The sequence below is a fragment of the Panthera pardus genome, unplaced genomic scaffold (assembly GCF_024362965.1).
Source record: "Panthera pardus isolate Hobbes unplaced genomic scaffold, ASM2436296v1 HiC_scaffold_2, whole genome shotgun sequence".
NCBI classification, from domain to species: Eukaryota; Metazoa; Chordata; class Mammalia; order Carnivora; family Felidae; genus Panthera; species Panthera pardus.
In genome coordinates, this window is record NW_026526765.1 from 41,065,243 (window position 1) to 41,086,708 (window position 21,466).

The following is a 21,466-nucleotide window of genomic DNA, read 5'->3' on the forward strand; positions in this document are numbered from 1 at the left end:
TGACCTATCAGATCTTCTCTGTTGGAAATCCCCAAAACTATCCTCATGTTTGATGATATGCTAGCAGGACTCACAGACCTCAAAAAGCTATTACACACATGGTAGCAGTTTATTACAATGAGAGGATATGAGTAAAATCAGCAAAGGCAGAAAGCTCCTAGGGTGGAGTCCAAGAGAAAGCAATCACAAGCTTCCAGATGATCTTTCCCAGTGGACTCACGCAGGCAGTGTTTAACTCTCCTAGCTATGATGTATGACAACACATATGAAGTACTGTCAACCTGGGAAGCTCACCAAAGCCTTGGTTCCCAGGCCTTTTGTTAGAAGCCAGTCACCTAGGCAGATAGCACCTGCACAGCTAACAATTACTTAGTCTCCAGCCACCCCACATTCCCAGAGGTCAAATTGATACGGGGTGGCTCAGGACCACAGTGAACAACAACAGACATTCACTTAAGTATAAACTATGTGGTTGGCCTATGACCCCAGGTTATAAAGTCACTCTTATCAGGAGGGATATTCTAAAGGCTTATGGCTACTTCCTAGGAGCTAATTTGAACATCCCAAGTCTGTTGAGCTAATTCTTTAATGCATATCTTCCTTTTAAAGCAATCTCATGGGCTTCCAGTGTCATGTTTTGATCCCATGAGGATGTTATTGCTGAGCACTGAAGGAAATGGCTGTAGAAATTATTGAATAAAGGAAATATTTTCTCATCTTCAGAGAAAGTTCTAGACTCAGAGGATGATTACAATGTCGTTTAAAGGAAAAGAATGGGAACTGAAAAAATGGGAATTAACCAAGTATCTACCATCAGTTTCAAAGCAAGATTAATGAGAATTCATGAATGTCACCAGACTATGTAGAATAATTAAATCACATTAACATTCCTTCCTAATAGCTGCTGTCACTTTCTCAGGCAGGGGCTAATTAGGCAAGACACTCAGAAGTGCCTTCTTAGCTCTTCCACATAATCTTTTTTCCACACCTGTGGTATTTGGACACATACCACTAAAAAGAGCAGTGTAGGAGTAACTGAATCACCGTGGCCTGGGCTTCCTAAAACTAGCATAGACTGATGCAGAGCTACAGTGCAGGTCTCTCTCTTGCACAGGTGGCTACCCAATGACTTCTCAAAGTTGGTTCTGAGATTTCTTTCAGCCTCATCTAGAAGACTTGAGAAAGTCTCAGCACCACTAAAATCATGCCTCAGACCTGTTCTGACAGAAATGGGAAAAGACTGAAGAAACTATCTTCCTTCCTTCCTTCCTTCCTTCCTTCCTTCCTTCCTTCCTTCCTCCCTTCCATCATGTGATTCTCCTAAATTTACTGCAAACACCATAGCTGTTATTTCTTAATCTAAGAATAAATAACAAGCCCTTGTTGATTGAAAAAGCAAAAAATGGTTCAGTAACGTCAGAGCCAGTATGAGGCCAGATCTTACCAAACACATCTACTTCTGAAACACATTGATGCCAATGGCAGGTGTGGTGCAGTGGCCTGTGTATTTGCTTCAATTCTCAATGCAACTTGCATGTATAAGCTTGGTCTTCATGCTGTTTCTATTTCTTGGGGCAAAAAGGACCATCTTGATATTCTTTTGAGTGATGGAAGAAGGAGAATAATCCCTCCATCTCTGCTTTTAGTGGCATTGTGAAGAAAAATCCTGAAAAACTGGGACTCACAATCTTGAGAGGTACTCACCATTTGTGAATGATGTAAATCCCTTGAAAAAAAAGAAAACAAAAGTGTTTTAGGAGGCTGAGCTAAGATGATGGAGAAGTAAGAGGACCCACCTCGTTGCACAAACACAACTAGACAAATATCAAATTATTCTAAATACCCAAGAAATTGATCTGAAGACTGACAGAACAAACTATACAACTAGAGGGAGAGAAAAGGCCACATCATGGAAAGCAAGGAGAAGCTCTGCATAGGAATAACCTGAGAGAAAGAGCAGCCAAAACACAGCAGCTGAGTGAACACAGCTTACAGAAGAGACACTTCTTGAAGCACCAAGCTCTGTAAGTATATGACTTCTTCTTTATAAAGCCATTACTTGCAGGATCAGGAAACATAACACACTTTCCTGACACAGAAAAGGAGACAGACACCTACACAAAGTGCCAAGACAGAGGAATTCATACCAAAAGAAAGAACAAGAAAAGGTCATGGCCAGGGATCTAATTGAAACAGATATAAGTAATATACCTCATCCAGAATTTAAAGCAGCAATCATAAGGATACTAGCTGAGCTTGAAAAAAGCGTATAAGACACCAGGGAGTCCCTTACCACAGATATAAAATACCTAAAAACTAGTCAGACCAAAATGAAAAATGCAATAACCGAGATTCAAAACTGATCAGACGTAATGACCACAAGAATGGAAGATGCAGAGGAATGCATAAGTGATATAAAAGATAAAATTATGGAAATAATGAAGCTGAAAAGAAGAGAGAAAGAAAAATGTTAGGCCATGGATATAGACTATGGAAACTCAGTGACTCCATAAAGCATAATAACATTCATATCATAGAAGTCTGAGAAGAGAGGGAAAAGAGGGCAGAAGGTTTATTTGAAGAAATATAGCTAAAAACTTCCCTAATCTGGGGAAGGAAACAGACATGCAAATCCAGGAGTTACAGAGAACTCCCATCAAAATCAACAAAAGCAGGTCAACACCAAGACATATTGTAGTTAAATTTGCAAAATATAGAGATGAAAAACTCCTAAGAGCAGAAAGACAAAAGAAATCCCTAACTTACAAGGGATGGCCTGATCCATTTAATGTGCTGAATGGGAAAAGTATGCAGCCAAGAATATTCTATCCAGCAAGGCTATCATCCAGCACAGGAGAGATAGAGTTTCCCAGACAAACAAAAACTAAAGGAGTTTGTGACCACTAAACCAGCCCTGCAAGAAATATTAAAGGGGAATCTTTGAGGAAAGAAAGACCAAAAGTGACAAAGATTAGAAAGGAACAGAGAAAATCTCCAGAAACAATGACAAAACAAGTAATAAAAGGGCACAAAATTCATATCCATCAATAATTACTCCAAATGTAAATGGACTAAATGCTCCAATCAAAAGACATAGGGTGTCAGAATGGATTAAAAAAACCCCAAAACCCATCTATATGCTATCTACATGAGATTCATTTTAGACCTAAAGACACTGTCAGATTAAAAGGGAGGGGATGGAAAATCATGCTAATGGACACCAAAAGAAAGCCAGAGTAGCAATACTTATATCAGACAAACTAGATTTTACATAATTTATTTTTTTATTTTTTTTATCATTTTAATTTTTTTTTAATTTACATCCAAGTTAGTTAGCATATAGTGCACATGATTTCAGGAGTAGATTTCTTAATGCCCCTTACCCATTTAGCCCATCCCCCCTCCCATAACCCCTCCAGTAACCCTCTGTTTGTTCTCCATATTAAAAGCCTCTTATGTTTTGTCCCCCTCCCTGTTTTTATATTATTTTTGTTTTCATTCCCTTATGTTCATCTGTTTTGTATCTTAAAGTCTTCATATGAGTGAAGTCATATATTTGTCATGGAATATAGACAAACTAGATTTTAAACCAAAGGCTGTAATAAGAGATGAAGAAGGGTACTATATCATAATAAAGCAGTCTATCCAACAAAATCTAACAATTGTAAATATTTATGCCCCCAACGTGAGAGACCAAAATATATAAAACAATGAATAACAAATGTAAAGGTATTCATTGATAATAATACAACAATAATAGGGGATTTTAACACCCCACTTACATCAATGGACAGGTCATGTAAGCAGAAAATCAACAAGGAAACAATGGCTTTGAATGACACACTGTACAGATGGACTTAACATATATTCACAACATTTCATCCTAAAGCAGCAGAGTACACATTTTTTTTTCAAGTGCACATGGAAAATTCTCCAGAATAGATCATACACTAAGTCACAAATCAGGCTTCAACCAGCACAAAAAGACTGAGATCATACCATGCCTATTTTTCGATCACAACGTTATGAAACTTGAAGTCAACCACAAGAGAAAAATTGGAAAGACCACAAATACATGGATGTTAAATAACATCCTACTAAGGAATGAATAGGTCAACCAGGAAATTGAAGAAGAAATTAAAAAGACAAACAAACTGGAAACAAATGATAATGAAAACACAATGGTCCAAAACCTTTGGGATTCAGCAAAAGTGGTCATAAGAAAGAAGTATATGACAATATAGGCCTACCTCAAAAAGCAAGGAAAACCTCAAATCCATAACCTAATCTTACACCTAAAGGAGCTAGAAAAAGGACAACAAATGAAGCCTAAAGTCAACAGAAGAAGAGAAATAAAAAGATTAGAGCAGAAATAAATGATATAGAAGCAAACAAACAAAAAACAAACAAACAAACAAAAAACAAAAACAAACAAAAAACCAGTCAAACAGATTAATGAAACCAGGAGCTGACTCTTTGAAAGAATTAATAAAATTGATAAATCCTAGCCAGATTTATCAAAAATAAAAGGGAAAATACCCCAATAAATAAAACACAAATGAGAGAGAAGAGATCACAACCAACACCACAGAAATAAAAACAACTATAAGAGAATATGATGAAAAATTATAGGCCAATAAATCAGGCCACCTAGAAGAAATAGATAATTTCCTAGAAACATATAAAATCACCAAAACTGAAAAAAGAAGAAATAGAAAACTTGAACATACTGATTATCAGCACAGAAATTGAATTTGTAATGAAAAATTTCCCAAGAAACAGAAGTTCAGGGTCAGATGGCTTCACAGGGGAATTCTACCAGACATTTATTTTTATTTACTTTTTAAGGTTTTTAAATTTATTTTTGAGAGAGAAAGAGAGAGAGAGAGAGATTGAGAGAGAGAGTATGAGCAGGGAAGGGGCAGAGATTGAGGGAGACACAGAATCCAAAGCAGGCTCCAGGCTCCAGGCTCCAACCTGTCAGCACAGAGACCGATGCAGGGCTCAAACTCACAGACCATGAGATCATGACCTGAGCCAAAGTTGGACACTTAACCGACTGAGCTACTCAGGCACCCCACTACCCGATATTTAAAGAAAAGTTAAGGGGTGTCTGGGTGGCTCAGTCGGTTGAGCGTCTGACTTTCAGCTCAGGTCATGATCTCACAGTCGTGAGTTCGAGCCCTGCACCTGGCTCTGTGCTGACAGCTCAGAGCCTGGAGCCTGCTTCGGATTCTGTGTCTCCTTCTCTCTCTGCCCCTCCCCCGCTCATGCACTGTCTCTCTCTCTCTCTCTGTCAAAAATAATAAACATTAAAAAAAATTTTTTAAAAGAACATTAATACCTATTTTTCTGAAACTGTTCCAAAAAATATAAATGGAAGGAAAACTTCCAAACTCATTCTATGAGCCTAGCATTACCTTGATTCCAAAACCAGATAAAGACCCCACTAAAAAAAAAGAGAGAGAGAGAGAGTTACAGACCAACATTCCTGATGAACATGGATGCAAAAATTCTCAACAAAATACCAGCAAATAAAATCCAACAGTATAGTAAAAGAGTCATTCACCATGATCAAGTGGGATTTGTTCCTGGGCTGCAGGGCTGGTTCAATATCCACAAATCAATCAATGTGATGCACCACATTAATAAAAGAAAAGATAAGAACTATATGATTCTCTCAATAGATGCAGAAAAAAACCATTTGACAAAATACAGCATCCATTTTTTATAAAAACCCTCAAGAAAGCAAGGCTAGAAGGAACTTACCTCACATCATAAAGGCCAAATATGAAAGATCCACAGCTAATATTGTCCTTAATGGGGAAAAATTGAGAGACTTTTCCCTACTGTCAGGAACGAGACAAGGATGTCCACTCTCACCATTATTATTTAACATTGTACTGGAAGCCCTAGCCTCAGTAATCAGATAATGCAAAGAAATAAAAGTCCTCCAAATCTGCCCAAAAGAAGTTAAACTTTCACTATTTGCAGATGACATGAGACTCCATGTAGGAAATCTTAAAGATTCCACCTAAAAGTTGCTAGAACTAATACATGAATTCAGCAAAGTTACAGGGTACAAAATCAAAATGCAGAAATCTGTTGCATGTCTATACACCAATAATGAAGCAGCAGAAAGAGAAATCGAGGAATTGATTCCATCCATAATGGCACCAAAACCCATAAGATACCTGGGAATAAACCTAACCAAAGAGGTAAAAGATCTGTAAGCTGAAAACTATAGAATACTTCTGAAAGAAATTGAAGACAATACAAAGAAATGGAAAAATATTCCATGTTCATGGACTGGGAGAACAGATATTATTAAAATGTTTATATTACCCAAAGCAATCTACACATTTAATGCAATCCCTGTCAAAATAACACCAGCATTTTTCAGAGAAGTAGAAAAAACAATACTAAAATTTGTATGAAACCACAAAAGACCCTGAATAGTAAAAAAAAAAAAAAAAAAAAAAAAAAAAAGTTAAAAAAGAAAAGCAAATCTGGAGGCATCACAATTCTGAGCTTCAAGTTATATTATAAAGCTGTAGTGCTAAAAACAGCATGATACTGGAACAAAAACAGACACATAGATCAATGGAACAGAATAGAAGACCCAGAAATGGACTCACAGCTATATGGTCAACTAATCTTCAACAAAGCAGGAGAGAATATCCATTGGAAAAAGACAGTCTCTTCAACAAATGATGTTGAGAAAACTGGACAGCAACATGTAAAAGAATCAGACTGGACCACTTTCTTACACCATACACAAAAATAAATTCAAAATGGAAGAAGACCCAAATATGAGACGGAAAACCATCAAAATCCTAGAGGAGAACCCAGGCGGCAGCCTCTTTGGCATCAGCTGTAGCAACTTCTTAGTAGATACATCTCCAGAGTTAAGGGAAACAAAAGCAAAAATGAACTATCGGTACTTATATCAAGATAAAAATCTTCTGCACAGTGAAGGAAACAACCAACCAAACTATAAAGCAACCTTTGGAATGGGAGAAGATATTTGCAAGTGGCATAGCTGATAAAAGGTTAGGATCCAAAATCTCTAAAAACAAAACAAAACAAAACAAAACAAAAAACACCTCATCAGACTGAACACCCAAAAAACAAATAACCCAGTTAAGAAGTGGGCAGAAGACATGAATAGACATTTTTCCGAAGAAGACGTCCAGATGGCCAACAGACACATGAAAAGATGCTCAACATCATTTATCACCAGGAAAGCACAAATCAAAACTACAATGAGATATCCCCTCAGCTCACACTTGTCAAAATGACTCCAATGAACCACACGGGGAACAACAGATGTTAGCGAAGATGCAGAGGAAGGGGAACCCTCTAACACTGTTGGTGGGAAAGAAAACCGGTGCAGTCACTCTGAAAAAATTGCACAGAATTTTCTCAAAAAGTTAAAAATAGAATCACCCTATAATCCAGCATTGTACTACTAGGTATTTGCCCAAAGATCGCAAAAATACCAATTCAAAGGGGTACATGCGCTCCAACGTTTATAGCAGCATTATCAACAATAGCCAAATTAGGGCAACAGCACACTGCCCATCGACTGATGATGAATGGCTAAAGAAGGGCGCCTGAGTAGCTCAGTCAGTTAAATGTCTGACTCTTGATTTCAGCTCAGGTCATGATCTCATGGTTTGTGGGATCGTGCCTGCATTGGTCTCTGCGCTGACAGCGTGGAGCCTGCTTGGGATTCTCACTCTCTCCCTCTCTCTCTGCCCCTTCTCTGCTCGTTCTCTCTCTCTCTCTCTCTCTCTCTGTCCCTCTCTCAACAAATAAATTTTTAAAAAAAATGTGGTGTATATATACAATGGAATATTACTCAGACATTAAAAAAAGAATGAAATCTTGCCATTTGCAACAACGTGGAGGGAGCTAGAGTGTGGTATGTTAAGCGAAATAATTCAGTCAGAGAAAGACAAGTACCATATGATTTCACTCATGTGGAATTTAAGAAATGAAACAGATGAATATGCAGTGGGGGGGGCAGTGGGCGGGTGGAGAGGCAAACCATAAGAGACTCTTTCTTACCTATAGAGAAAAACTGAGGATTGTGAGAAGGAGGTGGGTAAAGGATGGGCTAAATGGGTAATGGGTACTAAGGAGGGCACTTGTAATGAGCACTGGGTGTTACATGAAAGTGATGATTAACTAAATTAAAATCCTGAATATAATATTACACTATATGTTAACTAACTGGAGCTTAAGTAAAAACTTGAAGCAAAAAGAAAGAAAAAGAAAGAAGAAAGAAAGAAGAAAAAGAGAAAGAAAGAAAGAAGGAAAGAAAGAAAGGAAGGAAGGAAGGAAGGAAGGAAGGAAGGAAGGAAGGAAGGAAAGAAGGAAAGAAAGAAAGAAAGAAAGAAAGAAAGAAAGAAAGAAAGAAAGAAAGAAAGAAAGAAAGAAAGAAAGAAAGAAAGAGTGCAAGTTTTGGCCAGAATTGATACAGAATTCTAGTCACTATCCTTAGAAGAATCCCTCAAGGCTACTCAGTGCAGGACCCATATAATAACTACCAAGAAAAGAGAGAGTTGTAGGAAATAGATCCCGGACTCTTTGGAAGTTTGTAATCTCATTTGGCAAAATGAATATATGCCTAGGAAAATTCATGATAACAGAAAACAGCATTGATTTTGTTTAATCAAAACAGTATTTTAGTAAGTCTTGAAGTGGTCGACAGCATTTCAGAAATCTTATTTTACCTAAAAATATACATTTCCAACGTATTTTGAAACGTCAAGATTATGCTAATAGTAAGCTAGGATTTCACATGAAAAATATAAGCAACACTGCGGAGTAGTAGCTGCCCGTCCAAATGGAGTTCAGACATTTCAGACAGCCCCACCTCTCCGTTATGATGAAAGTGGCCCACTCCATTACCAGCTTGCCTCTTACAAGTTAACATGTCTGCAGTCCCTTAACCAGGCGAGTAGATCAGATATACATCAAAGGTAAACCCGAGATAGGGGTCAATGTGAGGAGTCTCTTGAAAGAAGCGAAGGGTACAGCGTTCTTTGAAAAAATTCAACAGGAAATAGAATGGGCAACTTATCCAAGGCTCTCTGCCTGAGAAAACATTTGAAATTGAGAAAATGTGCCGTGTCTTTAGGGAAATAATAAGGTGAAAAATTATGTTGAAATGCCCATTATGTATTTAGGAAACAGTAATACATAAGGGTGGAAGGTTAGCCAGAGGCTAGCTTTCTGGGGGAAAATATAGGCCCAAGTAAGGAGAGTAGACTGTATTCTGTGAGCAGTGTAAACCTAGTGAAAATTTGAACAGGGCGAATTATATGAATGACCATGCATCACACTCTTCCTATGATTATCTTTTACTTCTTGGTAAAAAAGAAAATCTAGCATTGCTATGTTGAATGGAAAGGTATCAAAATGGGAATGAGTTAAGGGATGGAAGATTCTTTGTTGAAAAACTTCACGGAACACCTCTTTTAATAATTAAGATACAGAGGAAAGGGGGGTGACGGGCAGGAAAAGAGATGGGTATAGAGGGAATCGCAAAGCGGCTCCCTTTCTCAGGGGTACATTGGGAAGATGAGAGAATGTGAAGCAATACCCAGTTTCCTTATGATACTAACCTCCTTTTTTTTTAATCTCTTCTCTTTAGGGAATTTGGTTCTCATATTAACTTTGATAAATATGGAAAGTGTGACTAATAAGTAATGGAGTCCTACGCTTGCTTATTCTTTTCACTACTTAATTCTGAAAATTATTTCTTTCGGAATGTGAGGGCATGTAATAAACAACACGTCTGTGCTACAGCCAAATTCGGAACAAAACTGAAAACAAAGGAATCAAACTAATGGAGAACCAAGTGTCACATTTATTACAATTAAGCATAATAATGAAAGAGGTGGTAGACATTTATCTCTGTGTACTGATTGTTTAAAATGAGCTTTCAAAAAAAAAATAAATAAAAATAAATAAAATGAGCTTTCATTTTGCTTGGGTCTAAGGTCCATCATCAAATGGTATTCCTAACGCGCTCCTGAATTAACTCACCCCAAATTTCAGGTTCACCTGCAAGATCTTACTGTGCCCCATTAATCTCACCTGAACAATGAGTGAATACACATCACACACACACACACACACACACACACACATAAATAGCTGTTTGAGCCTTTCTACTTCATATTCATGAATGAAGTTCACTTTAATTAGAGGGAAAAAAATGCTCGTGTGCTAAGAGAAGGAGGGAGAAGGAGCACCAAGAACTTCTGGGGGGGGGGGGGGGTAAGTATGTTTTTGAGAGGAAGAGTGGATACCATACGACCCCTGAGTTGTAGCAATTTTAATCCTTACTCCATTCTGTCGTCCCTATTACATCAGTCAATAAATTCTTTTTTCCTTTTTGTTTAATCCGTCTTACAGGCTGTCACTTATAGCTGAAAGCTCTTGACTAACACAGGGAGATGAAGCCCTTACTGTATTTGAGGCTGAGGAAATGAAAAAGAACGTGATCAGCCTTCGGCTTATGTGCGCTCTGTGCCATTACCTATTTCTGCCACTAGATGTCAGCCTCACTCTTCTACCTTAAACCTACCAGTTGTTCCTCAACCGGAAGGGTCCGCACCGCTCCGCTTTCTCCATCACCTTTCTCCATCACCTTTCCAGAATCTTTCCACCTTACACATCTCAGTTCTGCTGGCAACAGGGCATTTGGCATCTTACATCATCCTTCCTCCCTTCCCCGGGACCCCTGGTCAGGAGGGCCCATTAGGGTGACTCTCTTTGGAGCTGTGGAAATAGTTTCTGGTCTTTCTGTTTGCTCAAAGTAAAGAATCTCCTAAGATACAGATCTCTTGTTAATTTTGAACATATTGTGTAATTTAACATCATTTTGTTATTTCACCTTTCCATCTCTGCTTTCAAAAATAATAAAAAGCAAACCAAAGAAATGGAACAGGAGAACAATACATGTATTTATTTAATAAATAAAAATTGAGAAATGGAAATTAATTACCCTCTAGGCAGAAGAGCCAGAGTGAGACAAGTTTGGTAAGAGAAACAAGATGTGGACATAGTTATTTCCTGCTAGCCTGGCCATCTGATCCTGACATGCTACATTTAGGTAGTAACCATCTTAAAGAATGTAGGTATAACCTTAAGTCATAGAGACTTTTGCTTAGCTGATCAATCTTTTTCTAGATTTATGGGCACTACAAGGTAGCAGCTAAGAATCAGGCAGAGGCTCTCTTTCAGCTCTAATGGGTACCTTTATCCTCTGGCCTTTTCCACCCAAGGGAGCTCTGCAGAGGGGCCCTTGTTCCATCAGACAACTGTGATTTCAACTGAAAGGAAGATCCTGAGTCATAGAGGAAACAAGGTGGAGGACAGACACTGTGTTAAACATTTCACAGTTTCCTCTTCTTATTGAAGTTAAATTCATTCTAAAATGATGAATTGGGGGCGACTGGGTGGCTCAGTCGGTTGAGCGTCCGACTTTGGCTCAGGTCATGATGTCGTGGTCTGTGGGTTCGAGCCCCGCATCGGGCTCTGTGCTGACAGCTCCTGCTTCCGATTCTGTGTCTCCCTCGCTCTCTGCCCCTCCCCCACTCATGCTCTGTCTCTCCCTGTCTCAGAAATAAATAAACATTTTAAAATAAATAAATAAATAAATAAATAAATAAATAAATAAATATAAAATAAAATAAAATGATGAATTGCATCTAAGTTCCAATGAGGTATGCTTTATTTCTTTCTAAACTCACTGATGTAAACCAGATGATTTCTCCCCAATGCTGGATGAATTCTGTGGTTACTCTACCTGTGACTAATGATGTGGAATCTTAAAACCATTAATTTAGTAATTACTTGTGGAGTAGTTCTCATTCTGCAAGGTACCGAACTTGAGGCCAGTAGAGGCAAACAAACAAGGTAGGCAAGATCCTGTTCTTGTGGAACCCACATCCCAGTGATGAGAGGTGAGTAAGATACAAATTAAGGAACAGGAAATATCAGGTAACAATGAATTCTGTGATGAAAATGAATAAAACAAGGTCATATAATAACAAGAGAGGCATAGGAGTTCAACAGGTAGACACTAAATGAATGTTTGAGACCATAAACCCCTAGACGCAGACTCTAAGTGAAGTCACGAGAAGGAAAGTTTGTAATAGGAACTAATAAGAAGAGGGATTTGTGGAGAAAAGACCAGCTAAAGAAGAAAAAAACAGATTCAAGAGTTTTGTAATTCTAGCTTACATAGAATTCACCACAAATCAAGTCGTGTAGTCTAATCGCAGAAGACATGGGCTAGAGCCTGAATGATTTACATGTTGAATGCTTCAAGGAAAAAGCAGCCATTTAACGTAATCCTGGAATTGGAGAAAATGGAATCCTTCAATAGGCTTGATGTTGCCTGTGGCCATCTCTAGCTCTTCTCTCTGAGCCATTGTTTCCCTGGCTTTCCCAGAATGGCTCCTTGTCATCATTCAGGTGTCTGCCCTCAGCATTCAGATCCTCAGAAGCCTTCTCTAATCACTCAATGCAATTTGTTCCCTATTTCCATACTACTCACTATTCCAACACCATGATACAGTTTCTTGGAAATACTTGTCAAAATATGAAATCATCTTTCTATATTATTTATTACTTTCCTTATTTTACTATATAAGAAAATAAGTTCTAAGAAGTAGTGTCTTTGTCTGCCTTATTTATCTCTGTATCTCCAGTGAGGATAACAGTGACTGGAATAGCAAGCAGAAAAGGTGAGTTTGATTATGACTCGTGTTTCACTGTTATTAAGTAATGCAACATTAATATGTCGGGGTATGGAGGACTGAAGGGATTATATACTGTAAAGGAACCATTAAAGAAGCTGATCTGTATCATTTGGGGAGAAAAGACTTTGAGTAGTTCCTCCAAAGCTGCCTTTGCAAATCTGGAGGGATACACTTGGAAAGAGAAAGCAGATTCATTCTATTAGACTCCACTATAAAGAACTAGAAAGTCATATAGAAGTGGAGTTCTATTCAATATGATAAAGAACTCCTGAGCAGTCCAAACAGAACAAAAATTCAGTGATCTTCTTTGGTAACTAATCTTTATATTGGACATCATGACTTTATATGAAATTGGAGTAAATTCTTAGTTCTCAGTGTTGAAGAAAACTCTAACATCTCGTTAGATGTTATCTAATGTTTGTAAAATAATAACTATGAAGAATTAAGTTTGAAGAAAATTGAATTAGAGTAATGCAGAAATTTTAATAGAGGCTTTAATAAAATAAAGTTCATTGTGTATCTTCCCAAAAGAAATAGTGTTCCCTTTGGCACTGAGCACAGTAGACACGATTTTGTCAATAGGAGCTGGAAACTCCATGTGTGTGTAAAATCTAAATCCAGATAGCATGAGATAACCTAGGAGCAACATGAACCAACAGGAAAAAGAGTTGCTACTTTTCATTCACACCATCTTGTCCCATAATCAAAACTATCTGACCTCATCAATTCAAAGGAAATTAAAGAGAACCAAAGCACAGGATCCTTGGATGTGATAACTCCCTGTTCCCATGAGAAGCAAGGAACAAGGTCCTGCCAGACACAAGATCAAAATGCAAATAGCCAGATCTCTATGTCACTGTGCCCCAGTGCACAAAAGGGCATGAACACAGTGAGGGCTACATAGAAGGAGGAGGAGGAGGAAGTGGAGGAGGAGGAGGAGGAGGAGGAGAAGGAGGAGAAGGAGGAGGAGGAGGAGGAGGAGGAGGAGGAGGAGGAGGAGGAGGAGGAGGAAGAGGAGGAGAAGGAGAAGGAGGAGGAGAAGGAGGAGGAGAAGGAGGAGGAGAAGGAGGAGGAGGGAGGAAGAGTAGAAGGGAAGGAGAAAGAGAAGAAGGAGAAAAAAAGAGAAAAAGAAGGAGGAGGAGGAGAAAGGAGGAGAAGCAGAAGCAGAAGAAGTAGGAGAAGGAGGGGAAAGGAGGAGGGAGAGAGGGGGACAAAGGAGGAGAAGGAGGAGAGGGAGGAGAGGGAGATGGAGAAAAAGAGCTAGGATGTGAAGGAGCCACACAGGGAAGGGAGAGGAGGGCAGACAAGAGGCAAGAACTGGTCCTCCCAAATCTAGGTCATCGATTTTAAAACTATCCCAAGAAGGCCTTAAGGGTATTGGGTGGAGCCTGTGATGGATGCCAAGAAGGATGGGAGTCTGGGGATTAGAAATGGGCTGATGCAGCAATTAGGAGGAAAATACAGAATTAAATAGTAGAGTCCCAAGTGCCTCTCACCTACCTCCAATCCTCAGCTCTATTTATCGGTTGTACATATTAGTGTTTCAAGGAAGGGTTTTACTTGAAAACCTGAAACCCCAACTAGGTTAACATCACTAGATGTGAGAGAAGCAGAAAGCATAAAGTAGGAAAGGGACTGTCACAGCATTGCACCTTGGCTAGATGAGGATGAGGGGACAGAGAAGGAACCCTTGTCCCTTGACTCTAGAGGTTCCCTGTCCCCTCTGGAAGCCTCCTTCTTTCCATCTGATCCTCACACATGAAAAGGCCATGTACTCTGATACAGCACTCAGCTCCTTCTGCCTGCTCATTTAAACATTAGCTGTTGTTCCTAACTGCTCTGATTTTATCAGCTTCATTCCTATGATTCCAATTTCCAACTCATCTTTGATTTGTCTTAGATGTACATTTAAAGGCCATACACCAGAGTGATTAAAAAAACATTGGCTTTTAACCTGAAACTAGGTATTTCTCAAAGTCCCTGTTGCCTCAGCTAAATACCAGGACAAATAACCACACAGATCATAAGATTATTTTGAGTTAGATAGTGCATATACCAGGTGTAACAACAGTTCTAGCACATAGCAAGTACACAACATGTGGTTAATTTTCTTATTGTACCTTTCCCTTCCTACAGCCATTATTCTATACCTGGATTACTGCCCAGCCATGGTGCTGGCTTGCTTAGTTCCCTCCAGCTAACTGACCCAGAAACTCTTTATTCAGGTCCTGATCCAAATGAATTCTACCACTGTTCACTAACCTTCTAATGGGTCACCTTTCTCTTCCCTGTGATTCCTTACATCCACTGGGGAAAGAGCCCTAATATTCTCAAATTTTTCTCTCGTTTTATTTTTATGTTTTTCTGCATTAGTCCTACCTTGCCTTCCCTAAAATGGAGCCATGGTCATAGTCTGACAAGGCCTCAAGTTTCCCCTCCCCTTACAGGAAAGTCAGGAGGAATAAAGAAACTTCCCTGAGCCTAAAGGGACTGCTTTTTGTCTTCTTGGCCTTCATCTTTCACCTTCAAAGGATCCTCCCTCTATAATTCATGGCTTATTGTACAACTTAAAATTTTCTTCTTCCTGTAAGCAGCTGTCCAAACCAAAGAAACCCATGTCTGATCATTTTATCTCACTTTTCCTGACCTTTTTAAATCCAAAGAACTCTTTTTTTCACCAATCTTTTATCTGCTTTACATCTGGATACACCCTTGAGGATTATTATGTCAGCCCCACCCCTGAGAGATTAATTTGACATTTTGCCCACTAGCCATAGCCTCCGTAAACAATTGTTCATATTTCCTACACCTACTGCTACTACTAAGTTCACACGTATTCTGAACTGTGACCTCTAAATTCATAACTGCTCACATCTTGCATAGTCTATCAGAACCTTCTTGAACACTTGACTTTCTTCCGGGCCTATGTCCCTCTTTATGGTTCCCCTCCAGTCTCTGACGTACACACCTCCTATCCAGAAAGTCATTTTTTTTTTTTTTTCATTTCTCACTCAGTGTTGTAACATATTTTGGGAGACAAAATCCAGTGCTGCAAAAATCTAGTGCTAGTGTTGTTCACTGGCCATTAATTTTTTTTTTAATGTTTTTATTTTTGAGACAGAGAGAGACAGAGCATGAGCAGGGGAGGCGCACAGAGGGAGGGAGACACAGAATCCGAAGCAAGCTCCAGGCTCTGAGCTGTCAGCACAGAGCCTGACGTGGGGCTCAAACTCACAGACTGTGAGATCATGACCTGAGCCGAAGTCGGATGCTTAACCGACTGGACCACCCAGGTGCCCCAGTGGCCATTAATTTTTATATCCATTGTTGACTGTCTGACATTCTCCCATGGACGTCTGTACCAAGCCTCTCCATCCTTCTCCAGCTTCCAGACCAACACAGTTTTTTCTGCAAACGGTAACCCCAGAATTTAACAGTCTGAGCCAACCTTACAATGGGTACCCTTTCATCTTTCTTCCTCTCCCTTTGAAATATGTCTCTACATTTACCTGCTCTTCTCTGTCTCCTATGACAGAGGGAATGGTGTTTCACCTTGTGTTCTTAACCTTATTTACTACTTCTCTATCCTGCTCCAATTAGCCACCCTCCACCATCTATCTTAAATTCCTTCTTCTTCCCTTTGGCTATGAGGCATGTTCAGTGTTCCCTAGACTTCACTGAAGCTTTGGCTTCTTCCACTCCCCTCCTCTCTTTGATTATCAAATGTCCAAAAAACATTATAATGCTATTCTCTACTTCATCCTCATCTCCCTTTGAACCCATTCTCATTTCCTTTGCTAAATGCATTTTCAAACCTCAACAAAGACACCCATTCTTGAGACATAATGGCTTTTTCTCAGTATTCATTCTCTTCAGATGTTCATAGCAAACAATAAAACTCATAAGGAACCCTCTTTATTAGGGCATTCGCTTCTTTCCTTTTCCATTACTGAACTCATCATAGGCTCCCCCATTAATTAGTTTCATGATCTCGTGAGGATTACTTAAATACTCTGAGTCTCAACTTACTCACTGGTAAAATTAGGGTAATAAGAATTCCTTCCTCAATGAGTTGTCCTGAAGCTCACATTCCATATTCTAACTACCATGTATGAAACTCTAATTATGATGTTCATTTCTTCAAAAATAATCAGTATTTTCTGAGGACGCAAAATATAAAACTAAGTGTGATCGGTTTAATCTGAGTCTAATATTCTTCATTTGGTGAAAAAAAGTTTGATGTGTTAACTTATTTCATAACCAGGCCAAGCAGCCTATACTTAATTTCTTCTACTATGTGAAGTTTAGAATTCTAAATAACAGTCCCCACCTCTGGTGCAGACAGGAAAATTCTTCTCACCTCAAATAATCAATTTGTCGGTCAGGTATTAAGTAGCAATTAAGTGACAAGAACCGCAACCACCCAGGGTATGACATTGTACTTTGAGAGCCTCTCAGAGCCAGCACTGACTCTGGGTGACCTCACAGGAAAGGTGGAGAAACCAAGCATTGGCATATAAACATGACCCCTTCCCTGGGGTATGGCTGATGTAGCGGGTGTGACAGCCTAGAAAGCGTCTGCATCACAGCCCTCTCCACCATGAAGATCATTGGGAGTTTGCTCCTGTTCTGCACAGTGACCCATTTCTTCAGCAGCTCAGGTGAGTTAAGGGTAGAGAGTACCCTGTAGAGTCATTAAGCGTGTCTTCTCAAATAACCCCTTCTCAGCATTTGAGAGAAATGTCTGGTCATGTGGTTTTAGAGCGTATTGGTTTGTGGAGCACCTGGGTGGCTCAGTTGGTTAAGCAGCTGGTTCTTGATTTGGGTTCAGGTCACGATCTCACGGTTTGTGAGTTTGAGCCCCGCGTTGGGCTCTGAGCTGGCAGCACGGAGCCTGCTTGGGATTCTCTCTCTCTCTACCCCCCTCTCGCCATCCCTTCCCCGCCTGTGCTCTTTCTCCCTCTCTCTCAAAATCAATCAGTAAATATTAAAAAAGATAAAGTGTACTGGTTTTTAACACAAACAGCCCTGGCCTGGGAAGGGAGGATCTTGTGTACTAGCTGGTATTGGGGGATTTGGCTCCAGGGTCTTTGCTTTTAAGGATTTTTTATTTTCATCCATGGAATCATAAAAAAAAAAAAAAAGAACTAATTTCTTCATAAGTCTACCTAATTTCATAAGAACACTGGAAGTGGTTGGTGTTATTAGATACGATTCCTCAGTGTAGCAACACAGAAAAACTTGGATATCTCTCCAAATCAGTCCAGGAGGATCAAAATAAAACCCAATTCTCCAAAGCCCAGGAGTCGACAATTAGACTTTTATATGGTGAAAATTATTTAAATAAATTAAGATTCTAACACCTTAAAAATATTCCATTCCATTTCTTTTTTAATGTTTATTTATTTATGGGGGGGGGCAGAAAGAGAGGGAGAGAGAGAATCCTAATTTGCACTGTCAGCAGAGCTCAACGCGGGGCTCGATCTCATGAACCACGAGATCATGACTTGAGCCGAAATCAAGAGTTGGATGCTTAACTGACTGAACCCCCCAGGCGCCCCTCTGTTACATTTTTTTATGTCACTTTGGAGGAGAGAATATCAATGATGGCAGCACTTCATGCTCTTAGGAGGGGTGACTGCAATACCTTCTATTGCTATCTGACTTTGAACCATCATCATGAGCTCCAGAAAATATCTCGTGGTCAATAAAGGGAAGAAACTGGCTAATTCTCTTGACTGAATACAGGGCTTACCTTATTGGCCATTTGGCTTCTTCAGCAAACAGCTGGAGTTTTATATAAGAACAAAGCGTGCGCTGAGATTTCTTGCCATAGCAAATACAGAGTCTTAATCTATAGGCCCGATTTTACATTAATCAATGAGACTTCAAGACTTTGCTTTATTTTTAACGTTTCCATCTCTAACTCTCTTTCAGAAGCTGCTAGCCTATCTTTAACAACAGTGAGTATATTGAATTACGTTTAATTTCAATTTCCATTGACATTTAGTCAACAAACATTTTTGCAATATATATGTAGAATTAATTAAGCGTGTTTGGGGGGCAGAAGGGGGAGGCAGACAGAGATTAAAAACTCTGCTCTCCAGAAGGCAGTTGAAGCAATGGGATATACATATAAATAACTGTAGCCTAAAAAAAAAAAAATCCCAAGTTAAGGGAGAGAGAGATGACTTCCAGCTGAGAGACTGGTAAAGTCTTCATGGAAAGGGCAACATGTGAGAGGCAGGGCAGTTACCTTGGTTCATTGGGTGGGCTCTAGATTCAAATCCCAAACCCATTATTAACTGCGTTTATGTTATACAAGTTCTTTGTTTTGAAGCCATAATTTCCCCCCATCTATAAACAGGCATCATAGTCGAGCCTACCTTATTCAGTAAACAAAAAAAAAACAAACTCATGTACAATTCAAGGTTAATGCCTAGCATGGAAATTCTCAGGCATTAATAATAGCAGACTATCCTAGCAGTCACAGAAGTGGTGATAGCAGTACGAGTATTTGTCATGGTGGTAATATTATTACTAATAGAAGTAGCCACAGGAGCATCAGAATATCTGATCTGGGATTCCCAGGATGGTATTCTGCCTCCTGCCCAACAGTGGCCAGCGTAGCCTAGCTTGGGGGCCTGAAAACAGCAGGACATTCTCTTGTGTCCAACACAGGGGAACTGCAGCATTTACAAGAAGTACCCAGTGGTGGCCATCCCCTGCCCCATCATGTACCTGCCTGTCTGTGGTTCTGATTACATCACCTATGGGAATGAATGCCACCTATGCATTGAGAATTTGTGAGTACCTCATGGGAAGAAAAAAGAAGTTGCGGCCAGTGTCCTCCACAGCAAACTTCTCCTCTTTCTATGAGCCTGTTTCACTCTCCATAAGCTGTGCTTATTCCCACCCAGAAGCATCTGGGAGAGAGAGAAAACTGACTGTCTTGTGGTCAGGCTAGGCTTGGCCCCCTGCTCTGCCAGCTTGAACTCGTTCCATCCATCCCCCAACTGCCAATTCCTGTCTCAGTTGAGGGAGTCCAATAAGACCAGGAGCCTAGAGGTTCTACAGAGGCACCAGAGGCACCAGAGGAGCTAAGGGGATCATTTGGGGGTGATCTCCAACCCCAAGTTCAGCTTTTGGCTGTTTTCGGTAATGGGGTTCCACACAGTATTTTGTTAGAGAGAAGGATCTTAAACCCCACACTAAGAAATCATTGAAACCCACTATCCCACATGACTTCTAAGAGACTTATGGCCATACTGCTTGATTCTTAGACAAACTGGCTGGAAAGCCTTTCCGCTCCTCAAATTCCTAGCAGCTCTATCTGTAGCCTTAAGGGGGAAAAGGGGAATAAGGCTATGGCAATTTTTTTTCTTTTATCTAAAAGAGGGGAATGCAGCTCTCGGTGCTTCCACCTGGGTCCCACGGGCATGTTTTGTTTAGGTATTTCGTTTAGCCTGCATGGTATTTTTGAAGGCAATATAACTAGGTCGTTGCCACTTCTTTAATGCAAAACAGGCACCTAAGCATTTATTCCCTTACACAAAGTCCACTCTGCTCATTGTTAAGTCTTTTTAGACCACCGGATTTTGGCCATCCATTTTCAATCTTAATATTTTTCATCTCCGTGATTATCTCACAAGTTGGAATAGCAGGTGAGGCCTCTAGCCCACAAAGATATGTCTGCATCTTTATTTCTACTCAGGAAGAGGGAATCTTCAGAAAAGAGAAGATGCACACATACTGGGCCTTTGGCCTAGCAACTAGCTTGTGTTCAAGGACACTGAAGGGGACATGTGGTGGCAGTTCTTACCACTGCAGGATCCAGCTTCATCACAGGCCTTGCTGAGCAAGAAAAGCTGAGGGGCAGGCCACCTCAACTCCCCTTGTCAGAAGCCCTCCTTCTTTGTAAGATGCAGGGTAACCCCAGGTTCTGGGGTCAGTGGGGGCCGTGGGCAGGCTGGATGTATCACTGGACTAGGGAAACTTGGCTTCTGTCAGAAACTGCCTGTGGCAGGGACATTCCTTTTCAGGGATTCAGTTTCCTCATCTGTAACATTAAGTTCTGCCTCCTAATTTCTATAGTTCCTTTTGGCTCTAACATGATATAACATGGCCTCTTGCTTAATGAATCTTGTGTGTTTTCTCATAGGAAAAGTAACGGAAAAGTTCAGTTTCTTCATGAAGGAGCATGCTAACTTCCCCGCAGACATGGATACAGAGCGATGACATCTTCACCATCACCTTCATCTTCCATGGGCTCTGACTGCCCTCTCCCTCATCTCAGCCGGGGCTCTGGGTAAGGGCAGAGACGGAATGCGACGCATCTTTGTTGGGCAGAGAAAATTGTTGCGGTCCTCCTCATGCCTCACTGATTCCCGGGCCTCCTTTTGTACCTCAGTAAAACAATCTCCTTACATAGTTTACCTCTACTTCTGCTTGTATTTGTTTCTTAGGTTGGGATGTCGCATATCAGTTTAAAAATAAAACTGAAGGACACATAAATCTCCTTTAGGAGAAAATCCTGTATGAAGAATTCCAAGTGACTTCAAAAAGACACACGCACACGCATGCACACCCACCCCCACACACAGACCAGTGAACATCTTACCCTCTCCTGGAGTCTTTACTTTCCTTAATCAGTACCTGTTACTGGGAACTAGTCTGTGGAC

The 21,466-nt window shown here is 40.0% G+C and overlaps 2 protein-coding genes across 8 annotated transcripts in view; one reads left to right on the top strand and one right to left on the bottom strand.

Moving 5' to 3' along the window:
• The window catches only part of LOC109275917 (sperm-associated acrosin inhibitor-like), a 116,566-nt gene that overhangs the window by 37,179 nt on the left and 57,921 nt on the right, over nt 1–21,466 (bottom strand). The window contains exon 3 of one of the 7 annotated variants that reach the window (XM_053907003.1): nt 1,353–1,726. The exons of the other annotated variants lie outside the window; for them this stretch is intronic. Within the exon in view, the coding sequence (XP_053762978.1) occupies nt 1,701–1,726 (26 nt within the window). The 3' untranslated portion in view covers nt 1,353–1,700. Of the gene's footprint in view, nt 1–1,352; nt 1,727–21,466 lie in introns of those variants that run through there. 7 annotated transcript variants of the gene reach the window in all.
• Nucleotides 17,277–21,226, top strand: SPINK7 (serine peptidase inhibitor Kazal type 7). The gene is made up of 4 exons (XM_019464359.2): nt 17,277–17,446; nt 18,723–18,748; nt 19,467–19,591; nt 20,947–21,226. The coding sequence occupies exons 1-4, from the start codon at nt 17,386–17,388 to the stop codon at nt 20,990–20,992; spliced, it is 258 nt and encodes an 85-aa protein (XP_019319904.1). The 5' UTR covers nt 17,277–17,385; the 3' UTR covers nt 20,993–21,226.

Coding starts and splice junctions, on each gene's coding strand:
- SPINK7 (XM_019464359.2), top strand. CDS start 17,386: ATGAAGATCATTGGGAGTTTGCTCCTGTTCTGCACAGTGACCCATTTC. Junction 17,447..18,722: donor CCATTTCTTCAGCAGCTCAG/GTGAGTTAAGGG, acceptor ACTCTCTTTCAG/AAGCTGCTAGCCTATCTTTA. Junction 19,592..20,946: donor CACCTATGCATTGAGAATTT/GTGAGTACCTCA, acceptor GTTTTCTCATAG/GAAAAGTAACGGAAAAGTTC.